The 27,969-nt window shown below is 43.5% G+C and overlaps 1 protein-coding gene across 4 annotated transcripts in view; it reads left to right on the top strand.

The window, feature by feature from the left end:
• Positions 1–27,969, top strand: part of LOC115143293 (rap1 GTPase-activating protein 1-like) — a 73,393-nt gene that overhangs the window by 42,763 nt on the left and 2,661 nt on the right. The window contains exons 2-22 of one of the 4 annotated variants that reach the window (XM_065001896.1): positions 1,577–1,612; positions 6,855–6,902; positions 7,438–7,476; positions 7,695–7,880; positions 8,372–8,475; positions 9,645–9,723; positions 9,878–9,931; positions 10,173–10,256; positions 10,557–10,657; positions 11,003–11,132; positions 17,503–17,658; positions 18,276–18,347; positions 18,450–18,536; positions 18,857–18,997; positions 19,983–20,102; positions 21,544–21,624; positions 22,235–22,344; positions 26,683–26,799; positions 26,971–27,106; positions 27,251–27,362; positions 27,459–27,559. In XM_065001896.1, coding sequence (XP_064857968.1) covers positions 1,577–1,612; positions 6,855–6,902; positions 7,438–7,476; positions 7,695–7,880; positions 8,372–8,475; positions 9,645–9,723; positions 9,878–9,931; positions 10,173–10,256; positions 10,557–10,657; positions 11,003–11,132; positions 17,503–17,658; positions 18,276–18,347; positions 18,450–18,536; positions 18,857–18,997; positions 19,983–20,102; positions 21,544–21,624; positions 22,235–22,344; positions 26,683–26,799; positions 26,971–27,106; positions 27,251–27,362; positions 27,459–27,559 — 2,094 coding nt within the window. Of the gene's footprint in view, positions 1–1,576; positions 1,613–6,854; positions 6,903–7,437; positions 7,477–7,694; positions 7,881–8,371; positions 8,476–9,644; positions 9,724–9,877; positions 9,932–10,172; positions 10,257–10,556; positions 10,658–11,002; positions 11,133–17,502; positions 17,659–18,275; positions 18,348–18,449; positions 18,537–18,856; positions 18,998–19,982; positions 20,103–21,543; positions 21,625–22,234; positions 22,345–26,682; positions 26,800–26,970; positions 27,107–27,250; positions 27,363–27,458; positions 27,560–27,793; positions 27,842–27,969 lie in introns of all 4 variants that reach the window. The other 3 variants (XM_065001895.1, XM_065001894.1, XM_029683541.2) reach the window with 3 other exon arrangements.

Raw genomic sequence — 27,969 nt, 5'->3', positions numbered from 1 at the left:
TCTCAATTTGTCTCTGGCAGAGAGTTCAGTCACCCCACATGTGTAGGTTACTACTGCACTCACATTTTTGATAAAGGAGTTGGTGAGGTGAATATTTGTGTTTGGAAAACAGTAATATTTCTGTTTTTGGTTCTGATCCTCACTGACCGTGTTAGTTTGCACTCGTTTGCTTTCAAGGCAGCAGCAGGATCGGCCAGCGTATCATATGACACTGTTTGTTCACACGGTGAACCATGGGTTATTAAAACAAGCCAGTGTTGGTCAGTATGTGTGAATGTGCCCAAACAGTAGATTTCGGTGTACCCGTAGTAAATTCATGTTGTCATGTGGAAACATTAGCTTGACACCCCAGTCCACTTGTGTTACATGGTACAGAGAGTGCCTCACTGGGCTGTCATTGGCAATCTCACCCAATAGCACAGAGTCTTTAATTGGTAACTTCCCTAGTCCATGCATTGTGGTCAGGATGGAACTGCCCAGCATCAGGATAGCGGGCATTGTGGAGAACAGCTGCCTGGCTGTGGGTATTCCTTCTCTTACTTTATATGAGTGTCCCTTATCTTGAATAGAGTAGATCCTCAGGCCTCAGTAGAGTTCAACTGCTTGACAGCGGGTATCCTTTCTCTTCATGAGTTCTCATATTTTTACATTTGAGTCATTTAGCAGATGCTCTTATCCAGAGATAGTAGTAGGGTTAAGTGCCTTGCTCAACGGCACAATGATATATTTTTCACCTAGTCAGCTCAGGGATTTGAACCAGCGATCTTTCAGTTACTGGCCCAATAGTCTCAACCGCTAGGCTGCCACTACCTTATCTGGGATAAAATTGATTATGCCGTTAATGGGAGCTGATAGTGAATGGAGTTTGTAATGAGGCTACAGCACTTGTGTTGATTTTTGGTTAAAGGAGTATGGAAGTTATGTATCTTTGGCTCACTTCCTGCAGGACTTGTACAGTAGACTACTATTGATTAGAAATTAACAGAGATGACAGATGGAGGGTACTATTAGATCCAGTTTGTAAACCCATGCATCTCATTTGTTTTCATTTTCAGACTAATATCTCCTCTCCCCATTCCGTGTTGATCTAATGGGCTAAGTGTGTTACAGTCACGCATCAATACATCCTGAGTGTACAGAGTTAGCTGCCTGCCTGAGACTGTGTGTTAAGGTGGTTAGTGGCTGTTTGCAACCTTAATATTCCCTCCCCGCCTTTAGAGGCACTGGGCTTCACCCTGCCTGCTCCTTCAGAGGAGAATATCATTGTTTCCAGGCAATTGTTTTCGTTAGGAGCGATTCAGTGAGTCGTAAATGGAGCCTCAGTGAGGGTGATGGTGTGCTCGGGGGGTGTGACTGGCCTGGGAAAGAAGAACAACACATTGATGCCAAGGAGCATGCAGTCAGAGGCTGGTTGTAATGTAAAGAGGGCTTGGATCAACTACACTCCCAGCTCCACATCCACGAATGTGTTGAGATGAACACAATAAAAATCTCATGTGAAGAAGACTGTAGAGCCAGCATATTTCACCAACCAGTAAACCGCTCTCCTTCTTCGATCTGTCTCTCTCTCCCTCAGACATCAGACCTATTTGCAATGATCGAGAGGATGCAGGTACTGTAAGTTGTCTGAGATCTCTGCTGTATACTTTACTCACTGCTTTGTCTTCTTTGTAGTTTCAATTTGTTTTCAGTTTACTATTCTTGTGGGTACTTCTGGTTAAACACACACACACACACACACACACACACACACACACACACACACACACACACACACACACACACACACACACACACACACACACACACACACACACACACACACACACCCTATTTTCCCTAAACCCTAACCCATACCTTAACCCTAACCCAAAAACCTAACCTTAACCCTAAACCTAACCCTAGCTCCTAACAATAAAATGAACCCTAGCTCCTAACCCTAACCCTAAATCTAATTCTAACACTAATTCTAACCATAAACCCCCTAGAAATAACATTTGACCTTGTGAGGACTAACAAAATGTCCCCCAGTTGGTCAAATGTTTAAACACACACACTGTTTAGTAATTAGAATCCATAGAGCAGCTTTAAGTGATACAGTCTACTGTGTGCTCACCCCTCCTCTCCATAGCATTTCCTGTGTCGTCTGTTGCTGTCTCTCTTGTTGCCCTCTTATGTTGCTGTCTCTTAGTATTCTATGTTGCTTTCTCTTGTCTACCCTCCTCTCTCGTCCTGTCCCAGTTGTAAAAAGTGTGAAAGTAAATAATTGTTTTAATAGTAATTTCACAGGCTTTTTCACCTCACCTGCAAATTCTTTGTAAACCATGTTTAACTTTTCACTGTCTGTATTTCACCTGTTATTATTCCTGTAAATAAATCAAACTAAATAAAATCTATAGAGCAACTTCAAGTGATACATTCTTACGTGTGCTCAACCCACCTTGTTCTCTCTCCATCTGCCCTCTTCTGTCACCTTCTCTGCTTCTTGTCTGTTGGTGTCTGTGTCTTGTATGTTGCTGTCTCAGGTTCTTGTTTGTTACTGTCTCCTGTGTCTATCCTCTTCTGTTATGGCCCGTTCTGTTCTTCCGGTGTCTCTCTCCAACACCTATTCTTCTGTTGCTGTCTCTGTGTCTTGTCTGGTGTCTCTCTCCACATATCCTACACTTCTGTTGCTGTCTCTGTCTTGTCTGGTGTGTCTCTCTCCATCATATCCTACACTTCTGTGGCTGTCTCTGTGTCTTGTCTGGTGTGTCTCTCTCCATCATATCCTACACTTCTTTTGCTGTCTCTGTGTCTTGTCTGGTGTGTCTCTCTCCATCATATCCCACACTTCTGTTGCTGTCTCTGTCTTGTCTAGTGTGTCTCATTAGTGTCATTAGTTTTGCAATTCAAAATATTCAAGGGGATACTGGGGTAGCTTAACTTGTTTTGTGCCTGTGTCCGAGTCACTTAAATTATCCTCTTTCCTACCATTTGCCCCTGGCTGCTACTGTTCTAAGTGCTCCACTGGCCTGTGGTTCTTATCTGTCTTCTTCCATGGCTCATCTGAAAGGTAGCAAGGTAAAGGTGCAACATGTCTTTAGTTAGTTTTTAAGGGTGACTACACTTCCTGATTTGGCCTTTTTTAGATTTGGTTAATTAAGAAATGCTAGCGGCCATGACTGAATTCAAATGTTTGTTTCGTGGTGTGGTTTGATGTGTGTGTTCGCTTTTGGGAAGAGTTAGCCAAATAATTTAGCCAATTAGCTTGAGCCAGCTGATGTGCAACCTGAATTTGACTCAGGCTTAGGATAGCCTATCTCCGGGACTAGATAGACACCGTCAATACATTTACACAATGTAAATTATACAATTTTCATGTTGCACACCTTTTAGCTTTCTTATTAAATGTTTCAATATTTGTATATGCATTTCAACAATTTATTGCTGGTTTGAGGGTTTAAGTCATAAAAATTTGGAGCTATTGGAATTGTAACATAATGTCCCATGTACATTTCGTAATTTACCAATGGTCCCTAACTAGCCCATCGGGATATCCGAAGTCAACTCAAATTTACAACAGGCATTACGATCGGGTCGCGTGCAGCTGCACTTCAAATGTATGATTACTTGTGTGCTGCCAGCTGTGGGCATGTGGGCAGGATTGAAACAAACCCAACCTTTATTTATGTTGTGATGCAATCACGACCACATGTCTCACAAAACTCCGTTTTGGATGAGACTGACTTTTTGTAGTAAATATTGACAGTAGAATAAATGTTTCTGACTCATATTGGTGCCACATGGGCTGTTTTCTAAATGACAAGTTGGTTTTTAGGGGCAGCCGCTTTTTGAAAGTTACTGTATACTGACACGACCAGGGCAACTAAACTGTAAAGAAAAATGTGTCCACAAACATATAAGGAGCTACATAGCCTCTTGGCTACATGAATATTAAGAGACAAATGGTCCTGTAGACCTTTGTCAGTTTCTACCAGCTAATGTGAGATATTTAGATGACATAACATTTGTGGACACATAACTTAAGGGCCGATGTAGTTTCAATGTTTTGTTCACCTACAATCACAAATAACCACAAAGCTGGCCATCTTTTCCCCTCTCTTTATGGCTGCCCTCCCCCTTCCCTTCTAAGTCCCAGTTCGTTTATTTGTCATATACACATGATGTACAGTTGAAGTCGGAAGTTTACATACACTTAGGTTGGAGTCATTAAAACAAATTTTTCAACCACTCCACAAATTTCTTGTTAACAAAATATAGTTTTGGAAAGTCGGTTAGGACATCTACTTTGTGCATGACACAAGTCATTTTTCCAACAATTATTTCCAGACAGATTATTGCACTTGTAATTCACTGTATGACAATTCCAGTGGGTCAGAAGTTTACATACACTAAGTTGACTGTGCCTTTAAACAGCTTGGAAAATTCCAGAAAATTATGTCATGGCTTTAGAAGCTTCTGAAAGGCTAATTGACATAATTTGAGTCAATTGGAGGTGTACCTGTGGATCTATTTCAAGGCCTACCTTCAAACTCAGTGCCTCTTTGCTTTACATCAGGGGAAAAGCAAAAGAAATCAGCCAAGACCTCAGAAAAAATGTAGACCTCCACTAGTCTGGTTCATCCTTTCCAAACGCCTGAAGGTACCACATTCATCTGTACAAACAATAGTATGCAAGTATAAACACCATGGGACCACGCAGCCGTCATACCGGAAGGAGACGCGTTCTGTCTCCTAGAGATGAACGTACTTTGGTGCGAAAGTGCATAACAATCCCAGAACAACAGAAAAGGACCTTGTGAAGATGCTGGAGGAAACAGTTACAAAAGTATCTATATCCACAGTAAAACGAGTCCTATATCGACATAACCTGAAAGGCTGCTGAGCAAGAAAGAAGCCACTGCTCCAAAACCGCCGTAAAAAAGCCACCATCCCAAAAGTGAAGCACGGGGGTGGCAGCATCATGTTGTGTGCGTGCGTGGCTGCAGGATGGACTGGTGCACTTCACAAAATAGATGGCAGGAAAATTACATGGATATATTGAAGCAACATCTCAAGACATCAGTCAGGAAGTTAAAGCTTGGTCGCAAATGGGTCTTCCAAATGGACAATGACACCAAGCATATTTCCAAAGTTGTGGCAAAAGGACAACAAAGTCAAGGTATTGGAATGGCCATCACAAAGCCTTGACCTCAAGCCTATAGAACATTTGTGGGCAGAACTGAAAAAGTGAGAACTGGCAGAACTGAAGCCTCCTCTGTTAGGAGGAATGGGCCAAAATTCATCAAACATATTGTGGGAAGCTTGTGGAAGGCTACCCGAAACGTTTGACCCAAGTTAAACAATTTAAAGGCAATGCTACCAAATACTAATTGAGTGTATGTAAACTTCTGACCCACTGGGAATGTGATGAAAGAAATATAAGCTGAAATAAATAATTAATTAATAAACAACACAGTGCAATGAAATGCTGACCTGCAAGTTAACATCTCGACAAAGCAACATTAGAAAAAGTAAGTAGCTAAGTGAATAGAAATTGCAATAAAAATAAAAGCTCAATTAAATAATTTCACCTATTTAATAATTGGCCATTTTTCTTACAAATAGTTACATAACCTACAAATATATTGGAAATAACAAACATGAGCCAAGCATGTTGTAAGGGTTTTCCTGTGGTGAAGTACAGGCGGACCAAAACGCAGCGTGGTTATATTGATTCATGTTTAATAATAACAGATAAACATGAACACTACAAAACAATAAACGCAGAAAACCAAAAACAGTCCTATCTGGTGCAAAACACAGAGACAGGAACAATCACCCACAAACACACAGTGAAACCCAGGCTACCTAAGTATGATTCTCAATCAGAGACAACTAATGACACCTGCCTCTGATTGAGAACCATACTAGGCCGAAACATAGAAATACCCCAAAACATAGAAAAACAAACATAGACTGCCCACCCAATTCACACCCTGACCATACTAAATAATGACAAAACAAAGGAAATAAAGGTCAGAACGTGACACATGTTGAATGGAATAGATCATTAGACCTCTATAATTCAATTCATTTGGTCAATTCTACTTCCTCAACGTTGCTATTTTTAAACTGGGTTAAATATAATGTTGTAGTAAAGTTGTGAAATCTCTACCAATAACAGCAGTCACCGCGTCACTCCAGGGACTTCTTGCAGTGCCTGCTACTGCCTAGCGCATCTATATCGCATTGTTTATTTTTGTCATTAAAATGTCTGTATTTATTTATTTTTTAATACCGCATAGTGAAAGTGATATGTGGTTATGGAAACTCATATCAGACTGAAATTTAAAATAAAGGTTTCAGGCTGGATCAAAAACATCCAGGGATGAAGCCTCGGACTCCCATGCCTAATGACGATGGTGTTAACTGTTCTGTTTCAGTGGGTTTACTCCCTCTGATTGACTCAATGATGTGTGTGGTCTGGGCCTGGCTGTTGGTGACGCCTTCTCTGCTGTCCTCTGTCTCTCACACACTCACTCCTCTGCTTCAGTTACTACCTTATCTTTTTTCTTCCACTGACATTTGAATTCTCTCTCCCTTTGCTATTTCTTCATGCTATGTTTAGTTGATATGTTGAAGCAATGTATTGTCCTTAATCTGAAATCTTCCTATTTTTCTCTTTTCCTTTGTACCTGTAATGCCAAGATTGGTTGAGAGAAACATTTAAAACATTATGCTCTTGAATATTATTATTGTTTTGAAGTTAACTTGGAGTGAGAAGTCTATGTTATTTCTTTGCAGCTGTGTGAGTGTGTGTGTGTGCTGTGTATATCACCTGGCCCCTGGCATGCCTCTATTTCCCTCCACAGGGCAGCAGAATGGACGAGCAGAGATGCACCTTCCCTCCACCCCTCAAAGTGAGTCTAGTCCATCCTCACATTTCCCCACAGACTCCCTGTGGACAAAGGCTCCATTATGGCAGAGCCTTGAACCTCTCCTTGTCTCCCGTCAGACAGGCTTTCAGACACACACCGCTCAAATTAGAACCCCAACCTCATCAATCGTATCACACAGCCAGACTACTGCAGTGTTGGAACGCTGGATTGTGTAGCATATCCTCGGCGGGTCGGCAATCTGTGTCCGTTTAAAGGGATGCTCGCCAAAGCTCTGAGTGTCACAATTAGTGGACAATAAGGATGTGAATACATTGTTGTGTTTATTGTGGTGGTCACTCCAAAAATTGGGTCTCATTAGTTGGGATAGCCCACCCAATATCGTCAATGTGGTTTCAATCTATGATTTAATGTGGGTTCCTTTCATTCTAGTTATGTGCTTTGTAGATTGAGCATTTACATATTGGTTGATTGTGCTGTCAACATAAAAGTCACATGCTGCATTAATGAGGGGACTATGATGGTAAATGCATTATTATGACATGTGGTTTTCTTGCAGACAGAGGAGGACTATATCCCTTACCCCAGCGTTCACGAGGTACAAACAATCTAAAACTGACTCACATGCAGAGCTGTGTATGATAAAAACCATTGGAAACTGAAATCTGTATCACATATAGAGCTCTTTGATACATCATAAACAGTCTGAATGAACCCAAAGTGTGGTTGCCCTTTATCTGCTATTGAATTGAATCCCATGTAATTGTGTTTATTTTCATTTAACTTTATTAACTTCATCATCTTGGTTGGAATCAGGTCCTGGGTCGTAGGAGCCCCTTCCCCCTAATCCTGCTGCCTCAGTTCGGGGGCTACTGGATCGAGGGGACCAATCACAAACCCAGTGCCACACCTGAGCCTGAGCAGAAGCCTTGTGCTTCCTCCCACATCAAGCTGGAGACCAACAGCATGGCCAAGATCTACAGGAAACAGTTCATGGGCAAGGTGAGCATAATCTGATAAGCACCATTCTGCTCCCTACTTTTTTTCTGGAGATTTCATTCCAGCTGAAATTGAAGTAGATTGAAATAGAATAGAATAGTATATTTCTTTGCTAGCTGAGAGTCCCTCAAAATGCTTACATCACAGGCTTACATCACAGGCTGAGGCTCAGTCCATTCATTCTCCTGGCAGGGGACTGTGTTTATAACAAATGAAAGTATTATCTGTATGTACCACTGTTGAGTTAGCTGGAGGAGCTTTTCTCTTTGAGCAGTCGAGTTGAGGGGGACTAGGCTGAGGGGGACTAGGCTGAGGGGGACTGGGCTGAGGGGGACTAGGCTGAGGGGGACTGGGTTGAGGGGGACTAGGCTGAGGGGGACTAGGCTAAGGGGGACTAGGCTGAGGGGGACTGGGCCAGTAAGAGGAATAATGAACATTGCCTGAAGTGTGGATTATTTGTTATCTGAGTGTACCTTCTGGTGATGTCTCTATAGGAACACTTTAATTACTACTCCATGGACATCGGCCTGGGCCACCTGGTCTTCTCCATGAAGTATGATGTCATCGGGGACCAGGAGCATCTCTGCTTGCTGCTAAGGTACCATTCATATTATCTTTATCTCTCCCCTGCCTCCTCTTTCTCTCTACACGCCACAGGTGGCTGGTGGCTCCTTAATTGGGGGAGGACAGGCTCATAGTAATGCATGGAAAATAATAAATGGACTGGTTAAAAAAACAAAACATTTTGATACATTCCTTGCACACACTATTCCAGGGATAATTATGAGAAGTCCTCCATCACCAGCCGTCTGTGCTACACACTATTTGTCTCTTCTCTTATTTCATTTCTCTATTGCCCACTGCCCTTCTCCCCCATTCTCTTCTGTCTTCACCACTCTCTCTATCTCTCTCCCCACGTGCCCCCCCCTCTCTCTCTCCCTCTCCCTCTCCCTCTCTCTCTCTCTCTCTCTCTCATTATTCTCTCTCTCTCTCCCTCTCTCTCTTCTTTCATTGTGGCCTCCACTCAGGCTCTCTTCACACTGTTCCAGGACAATACAGCCATTAAAGAACTGCAGGCGCTTTTCAATAACACCTGACCCAGAGCAGAGGACATATGTCTGCTTCAGCCTCTAATAGTGTTTGTTAAGCAGTCGTGTCCACATTTCCATCCCCTACTACAGTATGTGTTCAGGGAGAGGTTCATTTAGCTCAGCATGGCAGCACTCTAGCCTTAAACAATGGCCAGGCGCTGTGCACTGTGCTAACACAAACACACCCACCTTTGCCCAACATGCTCGCTCACTATGAAATTATCAATTCCACCACGTTATAACACTAATGATAGAGTAGTAACATTCCATAAAAGCTGTGAATGAATTTTACAACCCTAGAGAGTGCACTCCAGCTGTAATGGTTGTTTTGTTAGTTAGTATGCTCAGTTTGAAGGGGGTGTATGCTAGAGAGTACCTAGGTATATCGGTTCATGTGCCTGCTGTGCTGTCACTGAAAAGACAGCAGGTGTGAACAGGTTGTGTTGCTCATAGTTGACTGTGGCAAGGCTGGCTATGCAAATCACTATTGTGTCTCCACAGCATCCTTAGAAAGATTATCCACATTGGTTTTGCGTCACATTTGCATCAACAGGGATGTCAACTAAACGGGAAGGATTAAAAAAAAAATGGAACCAAAGTGTTGACATGAGAATCCTATCTCTAAAGAAAGAATGGTGAAATATATATGTGACTGTTCCATCAATTTGTCTTTTAGGACCAAATTAAAAACTCACCATGATGTGATTCCTATCTCCTGCCTGACTGAGTTCCCCAACGTGGTCCAGATGGCCAAGGTAGGATGACGGACAGTCCAGAAGGAGATGTTAATGCTCCAGCCCGGTGGAGAATGGTTGGAAAGGGATTTACAGGATGTGAAGTTGAAATGAAGTTATTGTATAAAGTTGCAATGGCAGGAGGAAAAGTTTAAAGTACTTTTTTATTTTGCAGCTGGTGTTTGAAGAGGTAAATGTGGACAGATTTTACCCAGTCCTTTACCCAAAGGTAGGCTCTGTATTCATCTTGAAATGATTTAGTTACCTGGTCAGCTCTGTACATTTACAATGGAGTAGCTAACTATAACTATTTTACAATACAATAATAGTATGGTCCAACAAGGAGCATTTATTGCTGTTTTAATGTTTTATTTCTCAACTACAGTGTGTTTATGTTCCCCCTCACCGCTTTACATTGCAAGTCCCCTTCACCTTGACTCTGCTGAATGTACAATTCTCATTTTTCCCAGGCTTCAAGGCTCATTGTCACCTTTGATGAGCATGTCATCAGCAACAATTTCAAGTTTGGAGTCATTTATCAGAAGTTTGGCCAGGTGAGTGGTATATAGCCTGTGGTGGTAAAATCATATAAAGTCATATACATTTATAACAGTTGGTTATTCCCATATTTGGAGTATTAGTATGACTGTGCTACTTCCTGGTCATCATATGACTCCAGCTTAGCCATTCTCAGAGTTTAGCCAGTTTAGCCATTCTCAGTGTTTAGGTGTGTGAGCTTCTCCCTCCTTCCCAAACTAAGAGGATTTGCTGTCCTTCCTCCAACGGAGACCTGACTGATTTCCTGTTGAGCTCAGATGTAATACTTCTTCACAGCCTTGTATTTCTCCCTGCAGACCACTGAAGAGGAGCTATTTGGGAACAGCGACGAGAGTCCTGCTTTTGTGGAGTTCTTGGAGTTTCTGGGGGACAAGATTGAGCTCCATGACTTTAAAGGGTAAGCGTGGCCTTAGAATGGTATTGACATGGCAGACGAAAGACTGGTCATGTCTCTCGATTACAATTGACTTTGACATGACTCCCTGAATGATGACACTTCAGAAGTCTAAAGCCTTGTTTATTATGGTAGATCTGCTCTGATTCTCTCGATTTAGAGCAATATAATATTCTGAGTGATACGGAAATCATGATTGAGTGGAAGGGGATAACTGCCCTTGGCATTCACTCTATGATGGATGAGACAGAGTGGTGTGGATGCACTGGCTGGTTGCACTGAGTCTGAGTCGACCTGTGCTACTGCTGTTGGTGATGTAACGGTCTGGTTCACGCTCTGGTTCTGCAGGTTCAGAGGAGGACTAGATGTCACCCACGGCCAGACAGGAACAGAGTCTGTCTACACTAACTTTCACAACAAGGAGATCATGTTCCACGTGTCCACCAAGCTGCCATATACAGAGGGAGACTCTCAGCAGGTAACTAGCTGTCAGGCCCTGTCCTGTCTGTCATTATGTCTGTCAGTAGCTAGATTGGATGTATAGTATATCTACTTAATTTCAATCAAGAAACATCACTGGGGAACAGGGGGCACTAGTGAGCACCACATGGAGTAGACGCTTCTCTGACTACCTCATCCACACTTTTGCTTAAATTTCAAATATACACAATGCTATTACTTTTGCCCGACCAAACTGCTACAATGAGCAACTCCATGAGAAACGCGGCCAAAGGGAAACTAATGCATGGCTAACCCTGACTCAGAGCCCTCACCGACTATTATATTAGGAGCAATCAAAAAAATGGAAGAGGACATGAACACTCAATTTAATCATCTCAACTCATCCTTACAATCGGTGCAAGCCTCCCTGCCTGAACATACAACCCGCATTATTGATCTGGAAGGAAACGCAGGTGACTACAAGAAACACATTGCCACCCTCGAGGGACAGTATGAAGAGCTACTAACAGCAAACAAAACTATGAAACTCAAGCTAATTGACCTTGAAGGACGTTCAAGACGTTTGAATATCAAAATCACAGGCTTGGAAGAAAAAATTGAGAATTTATACTGCATCGGTTTGCTCTCCGCTACACGGCCCCGTGTCATGATTGCCAAAATACACAACGACCCCGAGAAGGAAAATATTTTGTGCCTGTCCCGCCAGCAATTCCCCCTGTCATTCAACGGAGCTCGGGTTAGCATATACCCAGACTACACTGCTGAGGTAACCAGCGCCAGGACTTTCATGGAGCTAGGAAGAAACTCAGAGATGCGGGAATCAGACACGGCCTCCTCTTTCCTGCTCGGCTGATTCTTACCCATGGTACGGTAGAGAAGGTGTTCGAAAAACCACAGGATGCAGAGTCTTTCGTTGACAGGATTACTACTATAGCCACCAACGTCTAGGACCCCATAGGGCCGTCCTGAGTAGTTGTTCACCGTGATCGGTAGAGCGGATTACCCCACTGTTTTCAGATATGACAGCGTTGTGATAGTCCTATACAGGCGGGTAAAACTGATTTCCCTGTTCCAGTAGGGACATATTGACGATATTGTTTTGCTCAATTCAGTTATTTTATAAGAGCAATTGTTATAGACCTCAGGGTAAGGGGTGCCAGTCGGACCACCTGAAGGAAGGCTAATTTAGTTTCATTATAAATTGGTTAGCAAGCCTACAGTTGAAGTCGGAAGTTTACATACACCTTAGCCAAATGCATTTTCACAATTCCTTACATTTAATCATAGTAAAAATGCCCTGTCTTAGTTCAGTTAGGATCACCACTTTATTTTAAGAATGTGAAATGTCAGAATAATAGTAGAGAGAATGATTGATTTATTTCATCACATTCCCAGTGGGTCAGAAGTTTACATACACTCAATTAGTATTTGGTAGCATTGCCTTCAACTTGTTTAATTTGGGTCAAATGTTTCGGGTAGCCTTCCACATGCTTCCTCAATAAGTTGGGTGAATTTTGGCCCATTCCTCCTGACAGCTGGTGTAACTGAGTCAGGTTTGTAGGCCTCCTTACTCGCACACACTTTTTCAGTTCTGCCCACAAATTTTCTATGGGATTGAGGTCAGGGCTTTGTGATTGCCACTCCAATACCTTGACTTTGTTGTCCTTAAGCTGTTTTGCCACAACTTTGGTAGTATGCTTGGGGTCGTTGTCCATTTGGAAGACCCATTTGCGACCAAGCTTTAACTTCCTGGCTGATGTCTTGAGATATTGCTTCAATACAGTGCCTTGCGAAAGTATTTTGGCCCCCTTGAACTTTGCGACCTTTTGCCACATTTCAGGCTTCAAACATAAAGATATAAAACTGTATTTTTTTGTGAAGAATCAACAACAAGTGGGACACAATCATGAAGTGGAACGACATTTATTGGATATTTCAAACTTTTTTAACAAATCAAAAACTGAAAAATTGGGCGTGCAAAATTATTCAGCCCCTTTACTTTCAGTGCAGCAAACTCTCTCCAGAAGTTCAGTGAGGATCTCTGAATGATCCAATGTTGACCTAAATGACTAATGATAATAAATACAATCCACCTGTGTGTAATCAAGGATAAGGATGATTCTTTCTTCTCACATGTGCATAAATCATACACAATAATTGACTAGTTTTGAACAAACTCTAAATTGACATCTAACGTCACCTCTATCAAGTAGCATAATATAATAATTTCCGATCACAGTCTCGTTTTATTACAAATGGATTTCAGCAGAACAAAGCCTCAATTCAGGTGGTGCTTTAATCTAACATTCCTCAATGATGAACAATTTCACCAACAAACAGCCAATTTAATTACGGACTATATGTCCCAGAATGATACTGCTGATGTATCCGACTCCACTTAAGGCTGTTATTCGTGGGCATATAATACCATATGAGGCTACCATGAAAAAATGTAGGCAGAGAAGATTATTTGAAATCGAGGACTAGCTCCCGGTGCTTGAGAGAAACTATATGGAAGCGCCCTTATCTTCCAAGTTGAATGACATCATAAAACTCAAATATAAATACAATACTATTCTCTCTAACCAAGTAAACACAATGCTATTAAAGATGAAACAAAAACACTTTGAGTTGGGTGACTAACCGGATAAACTACTGGCGTGCAGCTGAGAGGTATACAGGCCAATAGAACTATTCATATAATTAAATCTAGTACAGGAGCTGTTACTACGGACCCAAAAGAAATTAATGCATGTTTCACAGAGTTTTATCAAGACCTCTACCCCTCAAAGACCACTGCAGATACCGCAAACATTTCACTTGGAGAACTCTCTGGGTACACTATAAGCTGTGATAAAAGCGAATCCATGCCTCTTAAAGGTGACTTAAACCCAGACTTCCTTAAAAATATAAATTTTAAAATCACAGGGCACAAAATTAAATATTTAGGGGCTGTCATCCCCAAGGACCCTTAAAATTGATTTATGAAATGAACTAACTTGACATGATAGAGAAGTTGAAGCGCAACATTGAGATCTGGAGAGTGTTGCCTCTATCTATGATGGGCCGTGTTAATGCTATTAAAATGGTTACACTCCCCAGATTCCTTTCTCTTTCAGAATCTGCCTATATTTTTAAGTAAAGCTTTTTTCAAATCCTTGGATTCGATTATCTTGCCTTTTGTGTGGGGATACAGAGTACACCATATCTCTAAAAAACATATAATCAAGCCCAAATTATTAGGTGGCCTGAGCCTGCCAAATTTTCAGCATTATTACTGGGCAGCAAATGCTAGAGCACTGGTTTATTGGCAGGATGCATACCCTGGCATGGTAGATCCCTCCACCCCTTCATGGCTCGCTATTGAGCAAGATATACACAACACCTCTCTTCCAGCACTTCTCTTTTCATCAACTAAATCCCCTACAGGTATTACTGGCAATAACTTTTTGCAAAAAAAAGTTGGTATCAAATAAGGAAAACATTTGGTCTCCCGGAGACCTCTGTCTGTACCCCTATTTGCCATGACCATGCTCCCCCCCCCCCCTCACTAACTGACAACACGTTTTATTCTGGAAGAGAAAGGGCACTACTACTATTATAGACCTTTACATCAATAATATTTTTGCTACATTCGCACAGTTGAGGGAAATGTACAATCTCCCCGCATCTAACTTGTTCTGATATCTTCAGATAAGAAACTGCGTTTGCTTAAATATACCACATTTTGAGGCAATTCCACCTGCCCACGAACTGTATATTTTCATGAACCTCGCCCCTGGCTCCAAGAGTTTGATCTCCAGATTTGAAGATCACTTTACAGCACATTACTCTGTATCCACACAACATTTGAAGGAGGCCTGGGAGGAAGACCTTGGTTTGGAAATTACTGACTGTTGGGCTGATTGCCTTTGAGATATTCACTTGTGCTCGATACCCTGGGTACCCTGGGTCACCTCTTCTGGTCATGCACCAAACTGCACACATTCTGGCAGGATATTTTTTTCTCAGAAGTATAGAGCTGCAACCTCATACCAGTCCCTGATACTGCTGTTTTAGGCAGGTCACAGCGCCTAATGACTTCAACCCACTGGGAACAAAAAACTTTACAATATGTCATGGTTATTGTAAAAAGAAGAGACTGTACCTGTTTTTAAAACGTGGTTAGCTGAAGTCACCAGCTTGCTGCACGTAGAAAGGATTCGACATGATATCTCTGGCAGATCTAATACATTTGTTAAGATATGGCAGCCCTTTATCGCGTATCTTTCACATGATGATGGGAAACACAACATACAACCTGCAACCAGCCCTGATGCACTAATGCCGAGCATTGTCCTTATACTGTACAAATATCAATGAAGCAGGGTGCCAATTCCTTAAGAGTACTGTTGTGTTCTGTAGTTTTGGTATTTATTTATTTTCAGTTGAGGGGTGGGGGGTATTCTCAATGTATTGTTTGCTGTCATTACCTGTCTGTCTGTAAAACTGAAAATTCATAAATAAAATATATATATCTTTTTTTTAAACATCACTGGTAATCAGTACCGGTTTGTAAAAAATCCACAAGTGTTAGCCACCATGACCAGACCTGTTCTTATTTTCTCCTGTTGGTGTGCTCAGTGAACCTGTCTGCTTTGACCTGAAGGGGATATTTCTCATGACCAGACCTGTTCTTATTTTCTCCTGTTGGTGTGCTCAGTGAACCTGTCTGCTTTGACCTGAAGGGGATATTTCTCATGACCAGACCTGTTCTTATTTTCTCCTGTTGGTGTGCTCAGTGAACCTGTCTGCTTTGACCTGAAGGGGATATTTATCATGAACAGACCTGTTCTTATTTTCTCCTGTTGGTGTGCTCAGTGAACCTGTCTGCTTTGACCTGAAGGGGATATTTCTCATGACCAGTTGCCACTTCCATGAAGATAAACATGGGGCAACATGTAGTTTCTCATTTGAGGACACAGTTTGTTGGCTTGATGCTTTCTCCTGCTGCTTTGAATGAACTCAGCTACCTCACCTGCCCCCCTGAGAGAACCATCCCAATGAGACTCTTATTCTCAAGAGATGAATGAGCAGAAGATCTGAGCTATGTGGAGAGACAGACACACGTAAAGACACAGAAGATACCCTTGTAGGCTAAGACGATCAGAGATTCACTGTGACACCAACGACATAAAGGCAAAGATGAACAGACACAATGTGTTGAGAGGAAGAGGAAGGGAAACAACTAGCAGTCTAAAGCTGAGGCTGACCTTGTGTTGAGCCTGTGTTGAGTTCATTATAGAATGTCTGTGTTTCACCATGGTTATACATGGCAGCTTTTACTCACTCGCTGTCCATCTGCTCTCATGCATAGTGGATGTTCTGGTACCATCTGGCCCCTACTAACGCGTGTGTGTGTGTGTGTGTGTGTGTGTGTGTGTGTGTGTGTGTGTGTGTGTGTGTGTGTGTGTGTGTGTGTGTGTGTGTGTGTGTGTGTGTGTGTGTGTGTGTGTGTGTGTGTGTGTGTGTGGTGTGTGTGTGTGTGTGTGTGCAAACATCAACAACAGGCCTCAGACTGCCCACTGACCATCCATGCAACACAAGAACCCTGCTCAACATAATCATACTACTGTATAAAATGGCTTGTTTGAGCCTTACATCTGCCTTTGACCTTGTCAGGTGATCAGTCCTGAGTCTCTCACTTTAGTTTTTTAGGAGATTATTAAATAGATAAAGCCTCTATGACAATAACAACTCTTCCTTATTTCTTCAGTGCTTGAAAAAAATGGTGGATTGTTTTCATGTGTAAAACACAGTGGCAAAATACACAACTATAAAGCAATTCAGCAGCTAACAAGAGAGTAAATATCCACAAAGCCCTGAAAATAAATATTTGCCTTAATGTTTTATTCATACAATCAATATGCTCTGTGCTATTTTTTGACAGTACTTTGCCCTGCAGTAAATGTCATTCATCAACAGGTGTCATGTGGTCCTGCTGTGTAGAATAATTCCCCCATGTTGACAATGGTGTGCAGAATAACATGGAAACTGGTGACTGATCAGTGAGTCAACACATGTTAGGGAGCAGGAAGCTAAGCTGCAGAGGTCTATAATCACAGTACAGGGAAAAGGGTCCTGTCTTTTTCAGTCTCCAATCACTGAATGGGTTATAGGCCGCCCTATGCCTTTCAATATGCATCACATGACTGCCACTGATTTATGAAAACTGCTTGTAGAGAGATGTTTCATACTTACAATTAGTAATCACAAATTGTTTCTGTAGTAGACTATGCATTTAGTGAAGTATTTACCTATTTAATTAATCTACATAAGTGTTCTTGGCTGACTTAAATGTAGTGGTAAAGTTTATATCCATAATGGTGACAATGTTGTGTTTGCAGTTGCAGAGGAAGAGGCACATAGGCAACGACATCGTGGCCATCTTGTTTCAGGAGGAAAACACACCCTTTGTGCCAGACATGATAGCCTCCAACTTCCTGCATGCCTATGTGGTGGTGCAGGTGGAGAATGCCTGCTCAGACAATGTCACATACAAGGTACTGTTAGCCGAGGGATAGTTGGACTCCTCACAGTCTATAAACCTGTTCAATACATAGAGACTCGGCATATTCCTTATTAGAGATCAATCAGTAACTGACTGGCAACTAACTGTCCTGCTTGTTCCTGCCTATTACCTGCCTCATAAATGTTTATAGAGGCTAGTCAGTGTTATGTGATTTTGTAACGGTCATCGTCGTCTGATGAGGAAAAACCGGACCACAGCGCTGCGTGGTAAGTGTTCATGATTTTTTTGAACTGAACACTGAAGCAAAAATAACACAGTGCAAAACGAAATTGAAACAGTCCTGTCAGGTAAAGAACACTAAACAGAGAACAACTACCCACAAAACATAGGTGGGAAAAAGCTACCTAAGTATGGTTCCCAATCAGAGACAACGATAGTCAGCTGTCCCTGATTGAGAACCATACCCGGCCATAACAAATAAATACAAAACATAGAAAAAAGAACATAGAATGCCTACCCACAATCACACCCTGACCAAACCAAAATAGAGACATAAAAAGCTCTCTAAGGTCAGGGCGTGACAGATTTAGTGGTGTCGTATGGACTGTTGTCATTTGGGTACATTCTACCTCTCTTCTACCCCTCCAGGTGTCTGTGACAGCGAGAGATGATGTGCCTTTCTTTGGACCCGCTCTACCGGACCCGGCCATCTTTAGAAAGGTGAGAAGTCATGAATCTAAATAATGGATAAACTAGGTGAGCCCATGAGAGGGACAACATATATTCATTCAGACTTTCCTCCTCCCTCCCTTTCTTCTCTAGGGGCATGAGTTCCATGAGTTCCTGTTCACTAAGCTGATCAATGCGGAATATGCCTGTTACAAGGCTGAGAAGTTTGCAAAACTGGAGGTTAGAGCAGGAGCGTGCCATGGCATGCTATGCAGTGTGGGGGCGGAGTCACGCTGCTCTCGCTGCACCATTTACCGTACCGTCTGTCTGTGTTTGTGTGGATGTTGTATGTGAGGGGGAATGACTGGATCATGGCCGTTCCTCATGTTCCTTTGTTTGTATCTCTGTAAAGGCACATGTTTGTGTCTCTGTGTGTGCGTTCATGTGTTGAACTGTATTGTACACTGAATGCCTGCAGAATTGTCTGCACGAGTGTTTACATGTCATTGATTTTTATTGAGGACACTATCCTCTGACTGATGAGTGTGTGTTGTTGTCAGGAGCGCACGCGGTCGGCCCTGTTGGAGACCCTGTATGAGGAGCTACACATCAACAGCCAGTCCATGATGGGCCTGGGAGGGGACGAGGACAAACTGGAAAATGGGGCCGGGGGGGGAGGGGGCTTCTTTGAGTCCTTTAAGGTAACCCCCTACTATGCGAGGTGCAAGCTTAATCGGGCACTTGACCTGCATGAGAGAGGTTGAATATTGAAAAATAAATGCTTTCTTTATTTCCTGGAAGGGATTCTGGGTATTCATGCATGAAAAATAAGGCACAGAAAAGGAAGTGTTTTTGCTCTCTGGAAGTGCGCTGATGCTGTTGAAGATTGGGTATTGCCATATCGTATCCCACTGTGTCACGTGACCAGAGGAGGATCAGAGAGTTGGGAGCGTCTCTGTCAATGTGCATCCAGCACTCTGACTCTAAGTCCTCCATCAATGACCATTAGGGTGGTGGAGCTTGGGCAGGGCAGTGAGCCATGGCAGTGGAGGAGCTGTGATTGTGTGTCTCTGACGAACACTGTAATGGCCTCTCATTAGGGAGCGGATGAGGCTGCCCGCATGGCTCCCCATTTGCCACTCTGCTCTCTTCCTATCTGGCTCTGTCTTGTCTATCTCTCTCTCTCTCTCTTTTCTTGCTCTCTTTTCTCTGTCTCTCTCTGTCCCTCCCACTTTCTTTCTGTCTGTGCCTCTCTCTTATTCTCTGTCTCACTCTCTCTCTCCCTGTGTCTTTTCCACTCTCTTTCTTTCTCTGCATCTCTCTTACTCTCTGTCAGTCTCTCTCCAGCCCTGCACATCATTCATGGATGAGTCTACTGAACACTTGAAAGACATTACAGGATTATTATGCACTCTCCTCTGAATACCCACCCTCAGACTTCATTCAAACCTACCTGTCAGTGTGAATCACTGGAACTGTCTCCTCTCTTCCACTAAAAGACATGTTCTCTCTTTTAGACTCTTTCCCTCTCACTGATCTACACTGCTCTCAAGTGTTCACATACGGTCCTGCACAATCTCAATCACAGGTTATCATTAGAATTCAGGGTTAGTGTGGTTGAGGCGAGGTTTAGGGTCCATACACACTCACCGATCGTGTCTCCTCATCTCTCTCTGTACTCTGTAGCGGGTGATCCGCAGCAGAAGCCAGTCTATGGATGCCATGGGCCTCAGTAACAAGAAGCCACACACTGTCTCCACTAGTCTCAGTAGCAGCTTTACCGAGACCCCCAAAACCCCAGGGATAGTAAGTAACCCTTTTGGTATTACCAGAGGCCCACATGGGCCTGTCTACTGACTCCCCTGTAGTAGACACGGACCCTCCTCTAACAACACCCAATACCAACTACTACATACACTATCCTCTCTCCACTGTGGGATAGTCATTGGCCACCTGCACTTACCTGGGCTCAAATCCCTTGATTAAACACAGTGTTTCATATATGGTACCCTCATATCAGTCATCACCATAGTTTGCCTTTTTCCATAACTTTTTCCATGGCATTTTCAAATGAACCACTGTTTCTTTTACAGTAGTGTTTATTTTCATGTCATGAGAATGGGAAAGGGGGATACCTAGTCAGTTGTACAACTGAATACATTCATCTGAAATGTGTCTTCCATGTCATACAAAGTCATGCTCCACCCTAAATCATATTCATTTCATATAGTTAAATCCAGTTGTTACATGATCAGAGATGTTAGATGTAACTGGACTTGGTATGATGGTATAATCTGCTCACAGATCTGTTGAGGCTATAAGAAGGTGGTGGTGTGCTTTTTGGAAAGTTGATTTTATGTGAATGATCTCAAAGAACCTTTAACCCTTTGTGCCACTTCATAGACTTTGTGGACTTTTGCGTCTCATAAGATTGTGAGGCTTGATTTGCTTTCTCTGGCAACCTGAGAGCCATTTGCGAAGAGATGAGTTTAGCTGTCAGACTACCCAGAGTCCCTCCCTTGTTACCTTGGTGTCATGTGTGTTAAATGGGCACTGCAGGAAGCCAGTCTGGCATGGAGCTGTACATGGCAGGCAGTTGTCGAGATAAGAAGTGTATGCATGCATCTTTTTCCACTTTGTGTCACTTTACAGGTTGCAAGTACTCTGGCATGCAATTCAAAGAAACAGCTGTTGGTTCACTGTTGGATTTACTAATGACTTTTTCCTACATTCCAAAAAGTAAATCTGCCCTTTGGATTGTGCCAGTCCCTCCTTTCCATCTCTCTACCTCTCATCTACCTATTTAAACAGGTCCACTTTGTGATTTGACAAACTCCTCCTTGTGTTTGTTCATTGTCATTACAAGGAAAGAAGAGTGAGACCAAGCTACACGGGCTATTCTGCCCATATGCTATATCTTATTCAATTTCCTTCCGCACTCTGTGGTCACTAACTTTAGTCCAGCTTCAATGTGAATGGCTTTTCAATGTGAATGGCCTTTCAATATGAATGGTCTTTCAATGTGAATGGCCTTTCAATATGAATGACCTTTCAATATGTGCTAAATATGTCTCCTGTCTTCTGTGTCTTATGGTGTACTGTGAGCTCACATTCTAATTTGCACCTTGCTGTTCAAATGGTACCTGCTGCATGAAATGTTGTGGGGTATTATTGTATCTTCTACTCTCATCCTCTTTCTCTTTATCCCTTTCTCTTTCTCTGCTTCCTCCTCCCCTGTGTGGTTCAGTCATTACTTGTCCCAGGGAAAAGTCCCAGTAGATATCATGGACGTCGCGGCAGTGCCATAGGGATAGGAACAATAGAAGAGGTTCATGTATAAATCTCCCTTCTAATGTGCTATTTCTCTGCTCTTTTCTTCGCTTACTTGTGTAGTTCTATGTCTCTTTGCATGACTCAATTACTGTTGCTTTCTGCTGAAACCAATATTCTTACAGCCATTTATAAAGCAATCATTTTCTATATCTCAAGTGTGGGGTAAAACCACTGGGTTGTAAGAAAGCTATAATTTAAGTAATAAGATTTTATGAAGAGTATCCGTCACAAAAGTGGAAAGGTCTGTGAAAATAATTACTGGTTTATTACCTTTGTATATCAATTCCTCTCTTTCACTCATACAACATGATGGAGTAGCTCAAATAGTCTTTCACCATCACTGTCACTTCATTTTAGTTCTCATGTGTTGTAGATAGCAAGTATCAAATACTGAAGGCATTTGAGTCATTGTGCTGTAGAATCTCAATGACATTCAACAAATGCCATTCAACAAATGCCTATTTGAATGGAGTTCACGTTTTCACTGAATGTAAAACAAACCGAGTCGTGTATTATAGCCCTACAGTAGCCTCTGTCTTTTACTACATAAGTCATGCTAGAGGAATATAGTATTGTGGCTGACTAACCTTGCCACTCCTCCCCAGTCTCTGATCATTCCTGGGAAGAGCCCCACCAGGAAGAAGTCTGGGCCCTTCAGTGCCAGACGGAGCAGCGCCATCGGGATTGAGAACATCCAGGAGGTGCAGGAGAGGAGGTGAGAGGAGGGCTTCTTGAGCTACCCGTAGAAGAAAGAGGAAAATGGGGTGTCAGAGAGAAAGCATAGAAAGAGATGGAGAAATGAAACATACCAGAAGTATGGTCCAATGCCCCAAGTCACTCTGAATGGCGGTCAACTGTGTCGCCATTGCGTTAATAACATGGCGACACATACTAATGTTAGCCAGCAGGTTAATGGTAGATTAAGGTTAGGGATAGGTTAAGGGTTAGGGATATGTTAAGATTAGGGTTAGAGTATGGCTAGCTAACATGCTAAAGTACTTGCAAAATGCATTGTGTTTAGCTAAAGTTGGTTATTAGCTAAGACGCTAAAGTTGTCACCGACGCAATTCGAACACACAACCTTTGGGGTAAAGAGATGAGGCATTCAAAGATATGCCAGGTGACTGGAGAGACGTGTTGGTGTTTGACTCTTCCCATCGATAAACTGATATGCATTATAGCGGCAGTGGCGGTCAGTGTCGTTTATGAGCACGGCTTATTTCTATTACAGCATGTTTAGGTGACTGTCATTCATATTCCATTCACCCAGTTCAATGTAACTGTCAAGATCGTCATCAAGGAAATTACCTGACCAAGGTGCAGCATGGTAAGCGTACATTCCTTTATTTTTAAATGTCGCCAACAAAACAATAAACAACAAAATGAACGTGAAGCTCTGTAAGGCTATACCTGCCACTAACAAAGAAAACAACCACCAATGAGAAAAGAGAAAAGGAAAAAGGCTGCCTAATTATGATTCCCAATCAGAGACAACGATAGACAGCTGTCCCTGATTGAGAATCATACCCGGCCAAAAACAAAGAACCAGGAAGCCTAGACTTTCCCACCCCAGTCACACCCTGACCAAACAAACATAGAGAATATAATGACCTCTACGGTCAGGGGCGTGACAGTACCCTATCCCCCAAAGGTGCGGACTCCGGCCGCAAACCTGACACTATAGGGGAGGGTCCTGGTGGGCATCTATATTTGGTGGCGGCTCCGACCCCGGACTGGGGACCCTCGCCGCAGGCCCTGGACTGGGGACGGTCGCTGGAGGCTCCGGACCGGGGATCGTCGCTGGAGGTTCCGGACCACAGATCATCGCTGGAGGCTTCGTGCCATGGATCCTCACTGGAGGCTTTGTGCCATGGATCCTCACTGCAGGCTCCGGGCCATGGATCATCACTGGAGGCTTTGTGCCATGGATCATCACTGGAGGCTTCGGGCCATGGATAATCACTGGAGGCTTTGTGCCATGGATCATCACTGGAGGCTTTGTGCCATGGATCATCACTGGAGGCTTCGGGCCATGGATAATCACTGGAGGCTTCGTGCCATGGATCATCACTGGAGGCTTCGTGCCATGGATCACTGGAGGCTCCGTGCCATGGATCATCAGTGGATGCTTCGGGCCATGGATCATCACTGGAGGCTTCGGGCCATGGATAATCACTGGAGGATTCGAACGTGGAGCCGGAACAGGTCTCACCGGACTGAGGAGACGTACTGGAAGCCTGGTGCTTGGAGCTGCCACAGGGCTTACCAGGCTGGGGAGACATACTGGAGGCCTGGTATGTGTAACCGGAACAGGTCTCACCGGACTGAGGAGACGTACTGGAAGCCTGGTGCTTGGAGCTGCCACAGGGCTTACCAGGCTGGGGAGACATATTGGAGGCCTGGTATGTGTAACCGGAACAGGTCTCACCGGACTGGGGAGATGCACTGGAAGCCTGGTGCGTGGAGCAGGCACCGGATACACTGGGCCGTGGAGGCGCACTGGAGGTCTCAAGTGTAGAGCCGGCACAACCCGTCCTGGCTGGATGGTTACTTTCGCCCGGCATATGTGGGGTGCTAGCACAGGACGCACTGGGCTGTGCAGACGCACTGGAGACACAGTGCGCAGAGCCGACGGAGGATATCCTGGGCCGAAGAGACATACTGGAGGCCAAGAGCACTGAGCCGGCACCAACCGTCCTGGCTGGATGCCCACTCTAGCCCGGCCAATGCGAGGAGCTGGAATATTACAGCACCGGGCTGTGAATGCGCACTGTAGACACCGTGCGCTTCACCGCATAACATGGTGCCTGACCAGTACCACCCTCCCTACCGTGAGCACGGGGAGTTAGCTCGGCCAACCTCACCGCGTGCCCCCCACACACATTTTTTTGGAGTGGCCTTGCGGTCTTCCTTGCCAGCCGTGACCCTGTGTAACACTGGGCCCCTTTACTAGCTGCCTCTGCCTTCCTCGCTGCTTCCACCTGCTTCCACAGCAGGCGAATATTTCCAGCCAGGATCTCCTCCCACGCCCAAGATCCCTTTCCTTCCAGAATGTCTTCCATTGTCCACTCTGTCTGCTCCTCCCGGCCACGCTGCTTGGTCCGTTTGTAGTGGGTTGTTGACTTTCCGACCCGAGTCACACCCTAACCAAACAAACATAGAGAATAAAAGGATCTCTACGGTTAGGGCGTGACAGTAACATCGATAGGTTTAGGCCACCACATGATACTCTAATTTTCCCGAAATCAATCATGAGGTTGCTACATGAATGAACGTTTAAAACACAGGTCGGAAGAAAAAGTGAGATGACAGACAGTGACACATGGACAGACAGTGACACATTCAATACCGCCTTGCACACTCTTGTCTGCATTTAGCTTATCTAGGGTGTAATCATTAGTCCAACAGCTGCAAACAAGTGTTTCTATTAGACAAATTCAGGAATGTTTATCCCGTTTAAGTAAAGTTGTTCGACATAATGAATACACCCCTGATCACACACAAACACAGTTCACTTTCCCAGCAGCCACATAGAAACAGCATGATCCTTTTGATCAATGTCTAATTTCTTCTCGCAGCTACGCACTCTCCTCATCTCACATTTTCCCTTAGCTTGTGGACTTCAGTGCACAACACATCAGCTGTCTGTGACCGGGCAAAAAAAATATTCCAAGTCAAACCTTCATATCATAACCCAGTCAAATACTCACCACATTTTTTGCCCTGCACTGCTAGCTAGCTGAAGCTTATGCTTTCAGTACTAGACTGATTCTCTTTGATTGGTTGGACAACATGTCACTTCATGGTGCAAGGGCTCTGATAGGTATTTTTATCCCCCGTTTAAAAGAAACGTTTTTCAACAGAATCGGCGGAATGAATTCACCACTGATCACGCATAAACACAGTTCACTTTCATAGCAGCCTCGTTGTATTCCTTCTTGCCTCTATGCACTCTCCTCGTCTCACCTTTTCACTTTGTGTGTGGACTTCAATGAACAACACATCACCTGTATGTGACCAGGCGGAAAAACCTTTCCAAGCCAAACCATTTCATAACCACTACACACATACTACATCGTTGTCCCCATATTAGCTAAAGTAACGTCCTAGTCAACATAGCTAATAGAACTAAGTCGCTCTGGATAAGAGCGTCTGCTAAATGACTTAAATGTAATGTAAATGTAGTGCATTAGTAAACCTGCTACAATCATGCAGTAACGTTAGTGTATAGTCAGTAAGCAGTTACACCATCAGGCCCCGGTGGCAATAAATGAATAAAACCTTGAATAAAACCTTGACAACCTTACCTTGACTTGGAAGAGTTCAAGTGTTGTGTTGGATAGTCATAGCCAGCTAGCTAGCATAGCATCCCTTTGTTTGAGCCGGGTGTTTGAGTAACTAAACTGGCCACAGGCATTTGCTAGCTAAGTAAGTGAAAGTGAAAAAAATCTCTCTCTCTCTCTCTCTCTTGCTTCTCCTTCATTTTTGAAGAAATGCATTTGTTCAAAACGGTTAAACTATTGTCTTTCTCTCTCTTTGAGTCAACTACACACCACATTTTATGTACTGCAGTGCTAGCTAGCTGTAGCTTATGCTTTCAGTACTAGATTCCTTGTCTGATCCTTTGATTGGTTGGACAACATGTCAGTTCATGCTGCAAGAGCTCTGATAGGTTGGAGGATGTCCTAATTACTGTGTAAGTATATGGAAGGGGGTGAGAACCAAGAGCCTCCTTCCTAGGTGTTCTATTGAAGTCAATGTACCAAGAGGATGACGGAAGCTAGCTGTCGTATGGCTACACCATGGTACTACCTTACACAGTACTGTAAGCCTTCATTGCAAAACATTGTGTTTTAATCAATTATTTGGTGATGTGAATATATGTAGTGTAGTTTAATCTAAAAAGTATAACTTTTCAGTGTTTTATCATTTTTACTTTTATGAAATACATAGAAGAGGATGGTCCTCCACTTCCTCCTCTGAGGAGCCTCCACTGATTAGCAGTAATGTCTATGAGCCCATCCTGATACCTCTCTATCCCCTCCTATCTCAGTCGGGAAGTGTCCCCCAGCACACAGAGGACTCCAGACAGTGGACACATCTCCCAGGACCCCAAATCAGAGAACTCATCTAATCAGAGCTCACCAGAGATGCCCACAACAAAGAACAGGTGAATAGACAGTACTTAATAGTGCTGTCAAGCCCATGCTGAAGAACGTGTGTGTGTGTGTGTGTGTGTGTGTGTGTGTGTGTGTGTGTGTGTGTGTGTGTGTGTGTGTGTGTGTGTGTGTGTGCGTGCGTGCGTGCGTGCTAGAGTCGTCAGAGTAACCCTGGTGTGTAGTTTGGCCATGTGTTGCAGGGCCCCTTCTATCCCTGAGGCCCAGGATCTGTCCCGCTCCTCGTCCAACGCCAGCAGCTTCGCCAGCGTGGTGGAGGAACACGATAACGAGGGCATCGAAGAGTACGACACAGGACTGGTAGGTGCCCCTCTTTTTCGACCGTCAATCCCTAGCATACAGCACACATCACATAGAGGTCATGTCAATATAATATTGACACACTCAAAATGAACGAAAAGCTAAAGATCCTGACAATTTCTGTTGTGCTTTTGTTTGTTGCAGGAGAGCCTGTCCTTTTCTGGAACACCACACAAGAGAGACTCATTTGCGTACGTCTCCTGGGTAGAGGATAGTGTGAGCAGTACTAGTGCCACCAGCCAGGGCAGCTCTCCAGGTGAGTTGTTTCATGAATTGTTTTCAATACTGCCATAAGGTACCAAAAGTTGAGTTTGTTTGTCATGATGGCCCATTGTCTACCCCTTCCTGACAGCACTTGCACGGTCCCAGCAGCCTGAGGGGGGCAAAGGGGAAGAGCTCAAAAAGGCGGAGAGCCGAGACAAGACAGAGCGGTCACAGGATAAGTCATCATCGGTGAGATCGGTTTTACTAATTTAATAATCAGATCCTCTGTAACATCTCTGCTCGTTCACTGTACTAGCTGTGTACATTGGAAGACAGATTTCATTCTGCTTACATACAGGTATATATAACCATTTATAAATCTGCTTATAAATGTATAAATGCCCTAAACTTTTCCTCTTCATTGTTGTTCAGTAATTGTGGTATTTGTTAACCTTGTCATTCTCTTTCTGTGTCTGTGTCCAGAACTGTTAGCCTCTCCCCATTGATCAGTACATGGATGTCCATTAGCAGGTACCTGTAGTTGTTCAACTCAGTACATGTAGCTTACTGACCATGTGTTACCCATGTCTGTATTTGGATGTTTGTGTGTGACCTGTAGTAGTAAAGATGGTGTCTAACCCCAGTCCCTCCTCCTCCCA

Source organism: Oncorhynchus nerka, linkage group LG15, assembly GCF_034236695.1.
Source record: "Oncorhynchus nerka isolate Pitt River linkage group LG15, Oner_Uvic_2.0, whole genome shotgun sequence".
NCBI lineage: Eukaryota > Metazoa > Chordata > Actinopteri > Salmoniformes > Salmonidae > Oncorhynchus > Oncorhynchus nerka.
Note: the sequence above shows the minus strand (reverse complement) of the source record. Positions and strands in the feature narration are given on the sequence as shown.